Source organism: Apostichopus japonicus, chromosome 21 (genome assembly GCF_037975245.1).
Source record: "Apostichopus japonicus isolate 1M-3 chromosome 21, ASM3797524v1, whole genome shotgun sequence".
NCBI classification, from domain to species: Eukaryota; Metazoa; Echinodermata; class Holothuroidea; order Aspidochirotida; family Stichopodidae; genus Apostichopus; species Apostichopus japonicus.
This window is the reverse complement of record NC_092581.1, coordinates 19,427,772-19,444,586: the sequence shown is the minus strand read 5'-3', so window position 1 is coordinate 19,444,586 and position 16,815 is coordinate 19,427,772. Positions and strand designations below refer to the sequence as shown.

Below are 16,815 nucleotides of genomic sequence, written 5' to 3'. Positions count from 1 at the left end.
ATTCATCCCAAAAACCACATTAATGTCTCTTGCAATACAACTTAGTACCTGACAGTTAGCTTAATTGTGAATTTAAATTTATCTTGTTAGCACCGTATTAACATAATTGATTGCAAATATCTGAGTTGCAAGAAATGCAAAGAGGCGGGTCTTCAAAAGAAAGTAGTAGCAGTAACACAAACACTCTACATTCTTGTCTTGGTCACGATTGGTTTTCGGATTATCATACGTGTATGGAATCAATCACATACTAACAAAGTAACAGTACAGCCGCACTGTGACTTTCACTGAAAAAAAACATGACTATCTAAGACTACAATACTTCATTCAGTCAAAGATGAGAAACCCACCAGAAGATTCAGGTTGGATATTTATTTGCATATTCTAATGAATTGTTTGGAGACCAGGGCAATCACTGGGATCAAAGTTGAACTTTCATTGTTGTTACTGTTACTTGTAAAGTTGTGATTACCAGTAATATACTGTAGCCTAGTATAGGCTAGGCCTATTTAACATTAGCCCGAGGCCCAGCTTTGGGACTCAGGACCTAGGCCTAGGCCAAACTTTATTCAGGTTTCGACTTAGCCTAGGGCCTAAGTCGCTTCAATATGCATTGGATGATTTAACTTCATGTGATATGCCTCTGAGTATGTAGGCTAGTCCAAACTGTATGTTGCAACACAGCGTGTGAAGCCCTAACCAACACATGTTGCAACTTGCAATAACTCCTATTCAACAGTTTAATGTAATTTTTATGGTTGAAAATTACCAGCTTAATCAGGTGTTTTTCTACAAGTATTTAGAGATGTGCAAAATCAAGGAAAGAAAGATATAGCCTGCCTTTCTGTTGTCATAGTCATAGACTGAGTTTGATCAAAAGTAATTCAGTGACCAGTAGTAGTAGTCTTAAATTGCAGAAAACTGCAAAGGCTGTTTCTTTCAATTAAGATCTAAATATTTTAATCCTTTGCATAGTTTTAAAATCCATGAAATCAGTATTATTGCTTTTTTTAATGCAAAAGTTATATATTATACATTATGACATATCATGACATTAGGGCATGCACAAAAACTAAGTTAAAAATCATAGAACAGTATACCTTTCTCACATATTTCAAGAAAATTTTTGATGAATTCAGCTTTGCAATAATCATTTCCCCATGCAGGTATTGTGAAGAGGTTTTCCTACAAGGAGTCGAACAGCAGCAGTAGTGATGGCCAGAATAGTTTTCAGACAAGCTATAACCCTACTGACAGTAAGTAAATAAATATTAGTAAAGAGGTACATTTTGTTAACTAAGGCACTCACAGTAAGAGTTTCTCAAAGATGAAAAGGTAATATAACAACATCACCTGGTCACAATGGCTCTGAAAAAGAATCTGAATGAAAGCAAACCAGAACAGGAGGGCAATCCCCGGAGTTGGATAAAAATGTACAATTGACCTTAGATCATGTGACATTTGACCTCAGTTACCACGGCAGCCACATATTTGGGTAGTACTTGACATTTCCATTATATATACCTGTGATGGTTCCATGTCAATTCAATGTTTCCCTTGGAGTTATATTAAAAAAAAAGCACTTTTCACTAAGTTTGACCTATGGACTGCAAAACACAAGGGTTCTATGGTACAATCCAACCAAGTTTGAAGAAAATCAGCTCAGCCGCTTAGAAGGAACAAAATTGGACACACACAGAGACACGATTTGACCCCTCCCTCAGTCATGGACTTCCTGTCACCCTGGGGTATCCCACAATGGGTGATCCCCCAAGAGCTCTACTAAACTATTACCATGGCAACTGTTGCTATAGAACATAAAACTACCAGTCAAAGTGATGATTGAGTATAAATATTGAGGATATCTATTCAAAATTAATTATCTTGTTTGGTGGCATGTGTTGTAGATTTAGCATACCCTGTACTTAGGTACTTGAGTAAGGTAAAGCTTTAACCAATTTTCATGATTAGACAACCATATTCAACCCCCTCTCCCGCCCCCCCCCCCCAAATGAATAAGTTTCAATACTTATGTCTGAGCAGCCGACATATTATAATGCTAAATGTAATTGGGTAAATGAGTTTTTCAACAGACACTTGATTTAAATCTAGAATGTTGTTTTCTTTAATATTTCACGCTAAGAAACTTCCTGTATCATCTCTAGTATGATCCCCCTTTTGTTTTCTCTTGTATTTTAATGTAATAACATGATAAAATGTAAAGCTTGTAATGTTTTCATTTCCTCTATTATAAGGTGCCTCCAAATCAAAATCTCTTTTGGGCAACTCAGACATGGACGTGATATGGAGCGTCCGTAACGATGGCACCGCTGCTCGCAAAGACATGTTGACAGCGTTATCTCCTCCCCCGATGAAAGGCTTCTACTCAAGGTACACATCTCAAGATCCTCGTTTCAAGTCACTCCTTGATAGTCGAGAGAAAGGCTCTAAATACGGGCAAAGTGGAGGTAAGTGTGCAGGCTTGAAATTTCATTTTGCAGATGACAAGCTGGACGGGAAAGCTATTTCGTTAAGTTCGTATATCATCAAAGGATTATATTCAGAGTGCTGATCTTTAATAACAGTTGTGTCATGGTCCAGTATGATTGAATAATGGTTATAAAATCAAATGGATTAAAGGCATTGAAGACTCGCCCAAAACCGCGTGCCGCACTCTGAAAAAGTTAACTTTCCGTTGCTTGCAAATGACGTTTTCTTCTTGTCGCTACGAAATGCAGACAGTAATGAAACGTGATACCTTGTTATCTTTTATCTAGACCTGAGATGTCCACGCTGCTATGTACACTGTTGTTGACCTTAGCTGTATACATTGACTGTACACTAGTGTCTAATTACCAATGGTAGCAAGCTGTGTGTGTATTTTCTGGGATCAATGGTGGTGTCTAACACTTCTGTTACACCTCATTCGAAACTAGGTCCGATTACCGGCATTAGACATTTCTTTGTGCGCGAGTCTTCACACCCTTTAATGTATTCACTTACATGAAAAATATCAAGGTTTTTTATATTTTTTTTTAGCTTCAATAAAATATTAAACCAGCTGCCCTATGATTTTTTTTGGTATTCTAGGACAATCTCAGTACGCTTACAGTCAGAAAAAGTCGAGCTACTCGTATTCACAAGAAAGAGGTAACCAGCAAAGATACTCAGAGCCGTCCAGCACTTTCAGCAGACAGCAACCACCACCGCACACTACAACTCGAAAGAAGTTTTCACAACAAGAATGTGAGTATATATGAAGAAAGTTATGTCTGTAAATGCCTCGGAATAATTAATCTTGTATTGCAATAACAAATTGCTATCTGAAAGTAGCCCCGTTGTTAAATAAATGGAAAGATGTTTAGCAGTCTTTGTGCGAAATATCTAACACAGAATCTGGAAACCTCAAATGTGCTATCAAAAACCACTTATTTGTTCCCTGATTGCATATTGCATATTATCCAGTGATAATTTATCCAGTATGCAAATATGACCTAAATTGTTAGACAAATCCAAAGATGTATATATAGCAGTTTACCTTAAGGTCTTGGGTATCTTGTAACTAAGAAATATAAAGAGGCACCAGCATATTTCACTATATGATCTGCTATAACCAGGCTCAGCTATTCTTAGAGTTCAAGATATTTTTTAGTTTTCTTTACTGTATTTTGGGAGTCCCTTTTTGAAATTTCTTGACACTTTTTGGCTGTGTAAACTTTCAAAGCAGTGATCATTACTTCAAATTACCTCACTTAGTTACGTTACATTTTTGCACTTTCGTCTCCTGTTTTCATTGCATCCATTTTTGTCCCCTACAGATTCAGAAAAGGATTCAGGCATCAACCGAGAGGACGGTAATTTTGACAGCCCTAGCCCTCCTTCAGAGAAGGGCAGAAACAGTTCAAATTCCTGGGATGACTTTTTCTGACAGAATCATCCTTGACTGACTTTATTCATCAAGTCTCCAGCAGTTGTAATAATCATTGTTCTGTTGAGTAGAAATCTGTCGTGTGCAGTTTTTTTGACTTGTTGATATTTTGCAATATTTTTACTTTTATCTGTCCAGTGTTGAACTATTATGCAACCACTGTTTTCTAGTTTTATCGAATATATTGAAAAAACATTGTTTGGACAATGTATCAAAAAGCATCAAAACCACAGATTATTTGACTTGCCCTCCATAGGATTTATGATATTATCAACATTTTTGACTGGAATATTTTTTCAGGTTCGGGTCACTATGTTTATGTAGAGGGAGAAGAAATACAGTATAACTGTTTTCCATCAAATATAGATTGAATAGGAGAAACTTAGGACTTTTGTTAGCCTTACAGAGTCAAACCCACCTTCAGTATTATAGTAGTATTTTTCTTGACAATATGTTATTGTTATCAAGTACATTACCAGGGCTTGACAGTTTTAAACAAATACATGGTATATGCACCATTGGATGGCTAGCAGTTTGAAGGGGGTGGGGGTAGGAACCTGTTGCTCATATGAGTGAAATATAGAGGACAGGCCCAAATCTTGAAAGTTTGAAACAAGCATGTATAGTGGTGCTACCTGTGTGTTTTCTACAATTTGTTCACAGAACAATTAAGAAACACACATAGAACTATTCAATTAATTCTATTCATTTTTAATTTTATTTGTGCCAAAAGTAAATTTTATGTGGTTCAACTGCTTTAGTGACAAATAGTGATAGCTGATAATATTCTGTCATTTTTATACAAATCTAATGGTTTGAACCTTTCAGTGAGTAAAAACACAGTTGAAACAAGCAAACATTCATTTCAGCATTTTTTCCATCAGTATGGTCATTTATGAAGGCTTGTGAGTGATGGGGTTGGGGGGGGAGGGGGTTGGGAGAGGAGATGGCACAGAATCGGGCTCTTAAAAAGTGAACTACATGGACAACAAAACTTGTTCGTGCCATCGGTTTTGTCAAGTCCTGCATTAGTAATAATTTGGTAACTGTGCCAAAGTCTGTACATATTAGTCCTCGTTTTACACTGAAATATTTACTTGTTTTGTCAAGATTTGTCAGCTTAATGTAATCATATAGTAATCAGAAAGAATAGTTTGCTGTGGTCTTTTCCGTTGGTTTTGTGTGCTGTGTAATAGTATGTTGGCGTGACGTTTCGATCCTAGCAGGGTCTTCTTCAGAGGCTAAATGAAAATAAAATAAAACTGTTAGCAAACTGCTTATCCACTAGAGAGCCTGTGTAATAGTATGTGTAAAAGTAAGTTGGCCTGACGTTTCGATCCTAGCAGGATTTTCTTCAGAGGCTAAATACAGGTTTTGTGTGCTGTGAAATAACTTTGCTCATCTTTGACTCTTCAACTCTTATGGATGTTTTGCTTTATGTTTCTAATTTTTGTTGAATGCTTCGCTTGGTTTCTTTTTTGACTCCGTATCATCAGGTAACATAAATGAAGTTCGTGTCATTTATCTCTCCTATTTCGTAAAGTAAGAGAACCATAGCCAACCATGTTAGACTTCACATTCAGGGAAGCTTCTTTTTGGCATTTCAATGATTTTACGTCAAGCTTGTCGCACCGTTAGTTGATTTATTCTTTGCTCGTGCATGAATGTGATCCAGACCTAAACAGTTTTTCAAGAAATTGTTCTGTTGTTTACTTCAAATAGTGTGTACTGTAGTTTTCATTATTCTGCAAGTCTTTTTGAGTGATTGATTTACTATTAACATTAATAGGAAGTATTACATATTTCTTGACTATACAAGTATTAAAATGAACAAGAGAAACTGACTGGGAAGTTATAAACAACGGAAAAGAGCAAAGACATTTATGGCTAGAACGGGATTTGAACCAGAGACCTAACTCAGAGGTCAAAGTTGGAATCCTGTTCTAAGTCCTGTTCTAAGTCTTTTTGAGTGATTGATTTACTATTAACATTAATAGGAAGTATTACATATTTCTTGACTATACAAGTATTAAAATGAACAACAGAAACTGACTGGGAAGTTATAAACAACGGAAAAGAGCAAAGACATTTATGGCTAGAACGGGATTTGAACCAGAGACCTAACTCAGAGGTCAAAGTTGGAATCCTGTTCTAACCACAAATTTCTATGCTCTTTTCCATATATCTTGACTATTTGGTTGTTGTGTTATCCACTCCAATGTCCATTAAATATATATACTATCTAAAGCAATTATCATAATATAAGTCAATCAAATGTAATAATTTATATGGACTAATTTATATGGACTAAAAGTAAAACTAAAATGGATTCGAAATGAAGTTTGAATTTGGTGGAAGAGAGGAGGTGGGTTGGTAAGAATGTTTACAAAAGGATTGAAGAGGAGGCGAAATTCGCTTTGTTATCGCTTAACAGATATGTTACAAAATATTTCTATATGCAAGACTGTTGGGTTGAAAACACGATTTTGAGTGTATGCGGAAAGCCGTTCAGCTTAGGACAGCCACTTACAAATGTGGCTCCCTGGTGCAGTAAAATAACAGATTTGTAGCCTCATCATTGAATGTTTGGTGATAAGTAATGATGTTGGGGGAGGGGGTGGGGTGGTAGAACCTGGGAAAGTATTTTCAAAGGTTGTTTTTTGTTATCAATATTCATAAGAGTGGTTATTAATTTCATAGTTGTGTTTCTTCCTCTTTTTAAACTTCTTCCCTTTCTTATACCCTTCTGGGCTTTCATTCTATTTCTTTAAAAGAACAAACTAGAGTCTATTTTGTTACTATTTCTCCAACATGTGTTTATTTTATAGTACCTATAGTGTATTGTCAGTAGTGTCTCAACAGACTCAATGTTGTATGTGTTTCAACAAGATATTAATGTATGAACGATGCAAATGGTATAAAAGTATAAAGTAGTCTCCAGCAATATTAGTAATGTTTTGAAAAAAAAAAAATTAAAAAAGATAGTCAAATACTAATAACAGAACAGTCTATCACTGGCCATCAAGGATCAACCTTGGCTGTAACAATCACTTTTTCCAGAAATATTGGTAGTCTCAGGGGAAGTGTTAAATTGCCTGTTTTGAAAAAGAACAGACTTTTGTAACATTTAAACATCTATTGTATGTATACAATAATATTAAAACAACTGATTAATAAATTTCTGTTGAAGCATACAGAATTTGAATGACAAAGCAAACATTGCTGCCAAAGAAACCAGTTGCTTTTTAGTGAGATGGCAGATGGCTGAATTTGTGTATCACTGCCCTTAAGGAAATACTTGAGAATCTCTCTGTCAAATCCCCCAACAGTGAGATGGCCAGATCATCAGTATTGGCCAAAATGTTAGCCATCTAATAATTTCTAAAAGTTCCATAAAAGTACTTTCTGGATGATTATATCAAGGTATATAGAAAAGTGTGAATTAAACAATCCACTGTCTCAGTGAAGATGGATATATTGAAGGAAGCAATAGGATGCTTACTGAAGTTGTTTAGTAATGAGTGACCATTTATTTGACTTTCTAGCATATGTTGGGTCAACACTAATAAAATAAAATGAGACACAGATGTCACAGAATGAAGTGATCATGATTAGATGTCAGGTATTCAAGTATCATGGGAAACACTCTGGCAGTTGTTAATTTGTTGGTGTGTGTGACTGTGTGTGTTTGTACTGTGTGAAATGATAAAAATAATCGAACCAAGTAAAGATTTTTTAGTTTCTTTTAGTGCAAAGTGTGATATTTGCTGTGTTGATCTTTCCATTGTGTGCTGTGAGTTTGTTAGTAATTTTAGTGTAACTGTAATGAAAGATGAATAAATTTATATATTTATATGTGAACAGAATTCATAATAGATAGAAATATACATACTGGAGATGTTTTTCGTGCAGTTTTTGTTTTGTCTGTGATTTTTTTATAGTTAGGGTGGTTATTTCAACAGTGAGAATTAAAGTGTTCTTGAACAGGATTTTTTCAGGCGCAGCTAGAGAGAGGGAGATAAAAATTGTTCTCCACATGCAACCAAGTGCTTTGATAGCAACTTTCCAGTCCAGGAAACCCCCACCCCCCCTCCACACACACACACACAAAACCCACTCACATGCCTATGCAATGTCCTTTCCAATTCATCCCTTCTTTGGTTTTGTCAGTTAATTTGGGAACTTGTTTCAATATTTATTAAATGATGGATGATTTACATTCTGTCAGGCTTGAAGTTGTTTCTGGATTGTTCAGTCAAAAAATTACACAAAATATCACTGCATACCATGGCAAATTTATTAAATACAATGTTTAATTAAGCAGACCCATCAATAAAAGTGGTGGAACTATCAAGGTTGATGCAAACCAGAATATCTGCACCTCAGAAACAACATCAACATGAAACAACACAGTCAAAATAGTTTACAATGCATGATAAACTTGTCAAGGACAAATAATGTTAGATTCACACCTAGTCACGGTTATTCTGTTGTTCATGTAACACTGTATGAAGGGAACTTTTTCAGTGTTACTAAAATTAATAAAACATCAACAGACAGTGTGAGTTCATCGTGCCAAGTTGAGTCCTTATCTTGGAAATGACTGAAGGCGTAACCTGCATTCAAAATGTTGCGATTTTGAACAATTAACAGGTGCTATGAGACCATTGCCAAACGAATAGAAACTAAACCTTTTCTTGATTATATGCTGTCGTGATAAATATTGTTCTGGCACTTCAAATTTCGCCATAGTCTGTGTAATTTTTCTTCCTTGTCATTATTGATTGTGTGAGGGTTTTTTTTTAATGCAGATATTGTTTTGTTTATTGTGTTATTTTTTTCTAAGAACGTAGTTCGCTTCCTTACTATTTTTCTTAAAGCCCGCCACACTCAGTTTACTGCATGAAAACAGATGTACCTGCTAGACGGAAACGACTGATATAAGTCTACTAATATTATCATTCTGACATCATCAGCATGGCGGAGAATGTAGGGCCCGATGAAAATCTCTCAAAACAGCAAACTGGTAAGATAAATAAACAATGAAACACCCAAATATGATATTTTTAGTTTAGAAAAACCCCAGATGCGTCTGATTGGCGCTTGCATGTACTCATTCCTCGAGATAAATCTTTGTTACGACATATGCAGAAGAAATAAATTACGGGGTGCGACCGGCCCCACACTGCATCATGCATGTATTATTGTGATATGTAGGCGATTGTCTAGCCTACGTAATCTTACGTCTGTAGTGTAATTGTTGGCCGGTTGCTGATGTAATTAACTAGGCTACACAAACCCTGACCAACTAATGGAAAATGTTATTTAATTTCACAAGGCCTAGACTATTGACTATGTATGGAACTAACCACTGTCAACTTTCAGTCTGCCCACAACAATGACGAATACATGACTACATGAGGCTAGATACTGCAAGAAAAATCCTAGCCAGCTGTAGACCTCGGCCCTCAGTTTGGCCTATGACCTAGGCAATGTTCATTACTAGCCCACCAATACATTCCTACATGTGAACTTTCCTAGGCCTAACTGAATTTTAGTAATTCATCTGTTTGTATTGCTAATATGTAAGACTAAGTTAGACCTGAGTACTTCTCATGGCAATACAGGTGATGGTTGAATTGAACATCTGTTACTAGAGGTTGAATTCAAAACAATAGGGACATCAAAAATATGGCTAGCTTTTATCACACTACCAAATTAGACAAGTTTCTCTAGGGCGTGGAAACATTGATATTCTTGATTAGTGTGTTTTGTGTGATCCTTCCATTCAAAGTATTTTTTGTTGTTTAGATTTGTTCATCACAAGGAAGGTAATTTCAGATTGGAACTGACGTTGAGCAATTTCAGTTCAGTATTTATAAAGGAATGCATGTCCTTTTGCCCTCATTGTTTGTGAATGTGTCTTGTTGTGGAAACATTAATGTCTGTATTTTTTTGTCTTTTCAAAGTCACATTTGTCTGTACTTTGAAGTTACAGTGCATTTCACAAAGTCTTCCATCTACATGTGAAATTTATTACAGTAAATCTGTTTCTAGTGGTAAACATGCCCATGAAATAAGTTCGAAACAGAGGGGAACTGGCTCAGGAGGTCTTTGAGAATATTCGGTCTGCCTAAAATTCTGTTGATGACTTGGCTACTATTTCATTCCTTTCTTGCATCGGTTATTACCATGTATATATTTACTCATAATCACATTATATATCATGTACCATATACAGACCTGTGTTAATTTCATGAGAAGTAGCAAGTTTCTTCTCAGACATGAGAAATTACCCTGACTGCAGTCTGCAAGTAGGGGTGAATTAAATTAATGTGACAAATTTATTAAAAGGAGCTAGACGGTACAAATTTGTGACAGTTTACCCACATAGACCAATAAAGAAAAGGAATACAATATACTCGTGAGATCTTGCTCCTTCTCTTTCTGTATATAAATTAAACATATGTTGCATGTATGTACATTTTTCTCCCAGCAAGAGACTTTTATCGGCACCCATTGCTGCACTTCCAAGTTCTCCATATTCCAATAATTTTTCCATGTTTCCACAATGTCTGAGAACTTTTGCATAAATTACATGTATCATACTGTATTTCAAGAGATATTATACAGCAATGAGAAGAAAAGATTTGTGTTGAGGTGATTGTGATTGATGTACTGTATTGATCTGATAATGGCTTCTGACAGAATTTATTGCACAATTAAAGCCAATAAGAGAGGGATATGAAAGCAATAACTTATCCATCCTATCTGATTATCAAAATCTATAAAGTTAAAATAAGGTAATTGCATTTGACAAACTACAAGGCTTAGAAAGTTTCAAACAATAAAAATAATACTACATGTATGTATGTAATCTATTAATGTATGACAATATCAAAGGTCTAAAAACATCCTTGCATAAACTAACCCTAGAATATATAACATACAGCTGTTTATGCTATAGCAGACCAATAGTTACAGTACTACTGATAGTCACTGATACGCTGAGTACTAGACTGATCTTATGCCGAAGAAAATGAAACTGATATGAATATTCATATCATATACAGTATTATCATTGTTTGGTGAGGTTGGAATATACATGTTATATTCACAAGTCATAGAGTAGTGCAAGAGGATGAAGTGGTATACAGATAGGAGACTGCAGCAGGTCTGAGTAGCATAATGTAATGCATACATCTGTATCCTAGCCTTTCAAAACAACTTCTATTAGTCTTGCAAATCTGAACTCATATATCCATATTTACACTTTTTGTAGCTTTTCTTAAGAAAGATCTCAATTTATTCAAAAAATTTATATATTAAACTCACAAGTACCACATGTGTCATTCTAAAGAATTAAACAACTGCCTTCATAAATCTAAGGTTCAAACTGAAGTACAAGATTAGTAATCTCCATAGTTTTTGATTGCCCTAAGGGATCATCTGTTATTAATAACCAAGCAATTGACAGCAAAAACATCATTTTATATATCACTGAGCAAGACTACAGTGGAGGCCATGCATGCTACAGTATATCAATAATACTGTTCAGTATGTACCGTAGGCTGTGTTTGTAATCATGGCTGCATAACACTTTTCTACATCAGATTCCCAACTCCTGCTTGGGAGTCGAGTCACGTCTCGTGTTCATTTTGGGTAGTGACCCACACATCGTCTTCAGTGGGAGGCCGGCACTCCGCTACAACTTCTCCTACTTCAAGCTGATCCGTTAAGCATTCAAAATCTGAAAGATTTCTGTTACCTACATATGTCAAGTAAGCTACTTACTGGAAACATCTTTGAAACACTGCAAAGTTTATAGGTTTTTGGAAGAATGACACAAGTAGAAAATGCTCTAGCATTATATGACTTTTGAACCACCTCCAATATCTTGCTCATCTGATTCAAAAAACAAAGAGGTTTGAAGTTTCAAAGTCAACAAACAAACACTTTACTCTCATTGTCTCCTATTGTGATTAATTTACTATGTACATGCAGCAAACAAGCTTAATCCACTCAGCAACTAATGGTGTACATACATTCACCAAATGATGCAGATGTTAACAAGGAAAGAAACTTAATATCTAATATTGCATGATGTATGTTTATCCCTTGAGGGAAGCTGAAGTTTATTGGAATTTATTTATTATTGATTCCATTGTGGTTTCATTAGATGAAGTCAAGAGGAAGTGAAAAGATTGACAAGTTGCATCTGAATTCCACTTAGAGTTCATTGAAGTAGAACATATTTTGTACCAGTGGTTAGGTCTGTACCCATATAGAGTAAAGCAGAGTAAAGGGGAAGGGACATAAGGAAACAAGTTGTCCTCATTTCGTTTCGCAAAACTGACTATATGTCCAAATGCACTCAATATCTTTTCCTCTTGCTTTTTCTCTCCTCACAGTATTAAACCTTTAAAAGGCAAACTGCAAATGTTTCCATTTTTGTTTGTTAATTTTTACCTCAATATTTGACTTTTTCAAGTCATAGTCAAGAAATCCTCTTTTTTCAAGTCATAGGGCATAATATTTATTAGTAACCGAGTTAAAGCATACCTGAATCTTAAAAAGCAAACTGAAAATGTTTCCTTTTTTGTTTGTTAATTTTTACCTCACTATTTGAAATAATGTTCATCTAAAGCTAATGACAGTATGCAGTGGTATGTGACTTGAGTAAATCATCAAAATGTTGTATCAGCAAAGACTAAAAAAGTTGTTTTTCAATTTTACTCGGTTTGAAATATCACTGAATATTGTAAAGTACAAATGGAATAATCTGCATGTATATACCACATAACCCATTCTGTAGATGCAAACAAATTTATATTCATGAATTGTTAATTTGCAGTACAATATGTATCAGGAGCTACTGCTCTGGTATTTTCACAAACTGTAAATTAGGCCTGGTAGTGAAGAACATTGCATATGAGTGGGAAACACTCGCCTATCATACATGGAGTTTCAGTATCCTCTAGAGGCACGTATATGAACATTCACAATGTTGTAATCCTTCACGCTTATTGACCTAGATGTGATTAAATGTTGAAGCGTTACCATGGCAAAGTTTACTGTAGCCTTTAAAAATTCTCTTTTTCAAGTCAGAGGCAAAAAATCCTCATTTTCCAGTCATAGGCATAATGTTCTTTATTAACCAAGTTAAAAGCATACCATATCTTAAAGGCCTAAGGCCTGGTCTCACATTATCAGTGTTACCCCAATGTTTTGGTCTTCTGGACACGGTTATCGGCACTAATAAGCAGTACACACTAACTATATGCTTTTTTTTTTGGCAAGATGACAGTGTTTCCATGGTAATGTGGTGACTAACTTCTTCCAACTCTAACTCAGCAGTTCATGAGCTATGTCATACGTGTAGCTGTTGGTATTTAACCACAAGCCAATGTTTTATGCCATACAAGTTCTACGGTGTTATTCAGTTTGGCTTCATTCTTATTAGAAGGTGTATTTTCTGTCAGGTTGTTGCCATAGAAATCTTCCGAATGGTAGGTTCGGAAGGAAGAAAAAGTAGGCAGTGCCCAAGTGGGGGTGCCCCAGAAGAGGGGGTTGCCCCAGAAGAGGGGGGTGCCCCAGAAGATGGGGTGCCCCAGAAGAGGGGGTGCCCCAGAAGAGGGGCGCCCCAGAAGAGGGGGTGCCCCAGAAGAGGGGGGAACAGTGCTAACAATTTTCTATCAAGTATTTTTAGGTAGATAAGGCAGTTGATATGTAGAGATATATACAGGTGAGTATGGTTGCTCGTAAATCCTCAAACCAGTAACTTTAGGGCATTTGCAAGCATTCTGTGGAAAAAGGAAATTGGACATTTTTTTTTTCACTGCATATGAACAAGTCTACTTGTACAAGAATGAAAATAGCTAAGTGTCTGTTATTGAGAGGATATCTAAAAAATAAAGAAACTGAAAGCAAAACCAGACAAAAACAAAAGAAGTGAAGATACAATCAATGCAGGACACCTGTGATGCCGTTGTATTGAAAGGGTTCATTCTACTGATGCATCCATGTGTTAAGTCTTAGTCATGTATCCAGCTATTCTTGGAATACTTTATATATAGTTTGCATGTTGTTAAAAGCCACTGCCTGATAATAAAGATATGTAGCTTCAGTGTGTGTTTGAACACATATTTGGACATGTCAAAAAATCCTATAATTACCGTCTTCACATGAATAATAGAGCCTATAGAGTAGCATAATTTATGTGATTTGCTTGAATCTTCAATATGGTGGACGGTGGATGTGTCTCATGTTTCATATTCACACTAACTGTAGACAGTGATGGACTGTTCGGTGCACAGCCTCGTTAATTTAGAGAGTGGTTTTTGTTGAGTATTAACTAGTATAGTGACTGGTACAGTATAATTGTATGTTGATGATGGACTTGTATCAACTGTACAGTAATGGAGCAATCATCAATATTAGTATACAATACTACATAGTATCATAGTTACAACTGTACAGTGCAAGTAACCATACAATCATCAATATTAGTATACAATACTACATAGTATCATAGTATCAACTGTACAGTGCAAGTAACCATACAATCATCAATATTAATATACAATACTACATAGTATCATAGTATCAACTGTACAGTGCAAGTAACCGTTCAATCATCAATATTAGCATACAGTACTACATAGTTTCATAGTATCAACTGTACAGTGCAAGTATCGGTACAATCATCAATATTAGCATACAGTACTACATAGTATCATAGTATCAACTGTACAGTGCAAGTAACCATACAATCATCAATATTAATATACAATACTACATAGTATCATAGTATCAACTGTACAGTGCAAGTAACCGTTCAATCATCAATATTAGCATACAGTACTACATAGTTTCATAGTATCAACTGTACAGTGCAAGTATCGGTACAATCATCAATATTAGCATACAGTTCTACATAGTATCATAGTATCAACTGTACAGTGCATGTAACTGTACAATCATCAATATTAACATGCAGTACTACATAGTATCATAGTATCAACTGTACAGTGCAAGTAACCGTACCATCATCAATATTAGTTATACAGTACTACATAGTATCATAATATCAACTGTACAGTGCATGTAACTGTACAATCATCAATATTAACATACAGTACTACATAGTATCATAGTATCAACTGTACAGTGCCAGTTACGGTAAAATCATCAATATTATTACTACATGTATAGTTTGATGACAGATTCTGTAACTACAGTATCGAAAATGACAGTACTTGGCAGAATCAGGGATAGGTTAAAATACAGGAAACTGTGTGTTTTCCCAGACTTGATTAAACTATTCATAGTACTTTTAAAATAGAAAACTTTGCTACATGAGCTTAAAAGAAAGTAGGTTACTAGATCGCAGCTCATATGTTTAACATCTAGCTTACAGTACTTGAAGACAAAACACTACTTCCTCTTAACATATAGTACAGTATTGGACATACAAGTAATGAGGAAGATGTCTATTGCAAATAGAGGAAACTTGACTGTATTTTCATTGTCATCAATTCATCAACAAAAAGTTAAAGCTGAATTGAGGTTAATTAATTAATCAGCTTGAATAGAATTCAGAGAAAAAGCAGTGAAGGGAGACAAAAATATATATAGACAATAAATAAAAAGGCCTTCACAAAAACCACAAGACACTAGTAAAACTTATTTAAGCTGTTTATTTGTTCAGTTCTGCCAAGGTATGAATATATACCATAACTGCATAAAACACGAACTGGTTTTTAATTGCAGTTACCTCTGCAACTGTACTACATCTACTACAACTGTAACAATGTCTTTCATATTGTTACATGTATCGTTTTTTGTTTTTAAATCCATTTTTGGTTTCATCCATTAATTTCAGTTTAAGACCATCACATTAAGGCAGGAATATTCCCTCTTGAGCACTATTGGAACTTTTCTGTTTCACTTACAGTACATCAGAGCTGTGTTGGATATAAGATGGGTGCAAAATAAGTCTTGCCATTAATGCACTTACTTAACGATTCCAACCGTGCTCATATGTGGGTGTGATACACACAGCTAGACAAACACAAGCATGCATAGGCTCATAGTCACACAGTGCTGTTAGTTTCATTATTACAAGTTCAGAGCACACATTGAATGTCTCTGAGCTCATACAGTAAATATTATTTAAGTCCTTTGCTGATTCATTTGCTAACTTAAAGTAATATCTCAGTTAGTGTATGTTATGTAACAGCCTACTTTATTGGCCCAATATATATGATGGTATACGGTAAATTCCCGATAGGAATAGTTTCTTTTAAAGGATAGCACTGGCGATAACGATCTCCACGATTCTGCTATTAGTGGTTTAGTTTTATCATTAAGCTAAGTCATTTTTCATCGATGGGTTGACCAGATTCTGCCAGAAATAGAAAGAATTATACTCGTAAAAAATTACAAGTATAATTCTGCTAAAGTGGTAGAATAATCCAGTGTTTAAAAATAAAAAAGCTGATTTTTCTCTGTTTCACCGTGGCAAGTTTGGCTGTTTTCGGTTCAGGCTTTGGAGATTAAAATTATGATTGAAAAAATGGTTATAATTTGACTAACACACAGGGCAACTACAGTGTCTATGTGTGCAACTATATGTATAACACAGCACTCAAATTTAGGAGAGATGCGATGTGACCGTACACCACCTTATGTAAAAGACTATTTACCTACACGTAGAGATTGTACCTCTCATTTAACTGATAAGTTATGAGAATATTGATGATGATGATCCCTACAATATAGAATTTGGCTTTCCATGCTATTAGTAAAAATCATGTCATTTATCAAGGTGAATATTGGGCAGGTGGTTAGCGAGCTTTGTTATTGATTTTTGATCACTTGTCTAC

General features: G+C 35.3%; 2 protein-coding genes across 7 annotated transcripts in view; both read left to right on the top strand.

Annotated features, from left to right (window-relative positions):
- The first annotated feature begins 17 nt into the window (after positions 1-17).
- Positions 18-7,831, top strand: LOC139963089 (uncharacterized). The gene is made up of 5 exons (XM_071963601.1): positions 18-362; positions 1,167-1,256; positions 2,256-2,468; positions 3,091-3,246; positions 3,819-7,831. The coding sequence occupies exons 1-5, from the start codon at positions 338-340 to the stop codon at positions 3,926-3,928; spliced, it is 594 nt and encodes a 197-aa protein (XP_071819702.1). The 5' UTR covers positions 18-337; the 3' UTR covers positions 3,929-7,831.
- A 971-nt stretch (positions 7,832-8,802) lies between these two features.
- LOC139962401 (uncharacterized) overlaps positions 8,803-16,815 on the top strand; it is a 71,170-nt gene continuing 63,157 nt past the window's right edge. For all 6 annotated transcript variants that reach the window (XM_071962312.1, XM_071962316.1, XM_071962315.1 and 3 more), the window contains exon 1: positions 8,803-8,954. In XM_071962312.1, the coding sequence (XP_071818413.1) occupies positions 8,906-8,954 (49 nt within the window). In that variant the 5' untranslated portion in view covers positions 8,803-8,905. The remainder of the gene's footprint in view (positions 8,955-16,815) is intronic.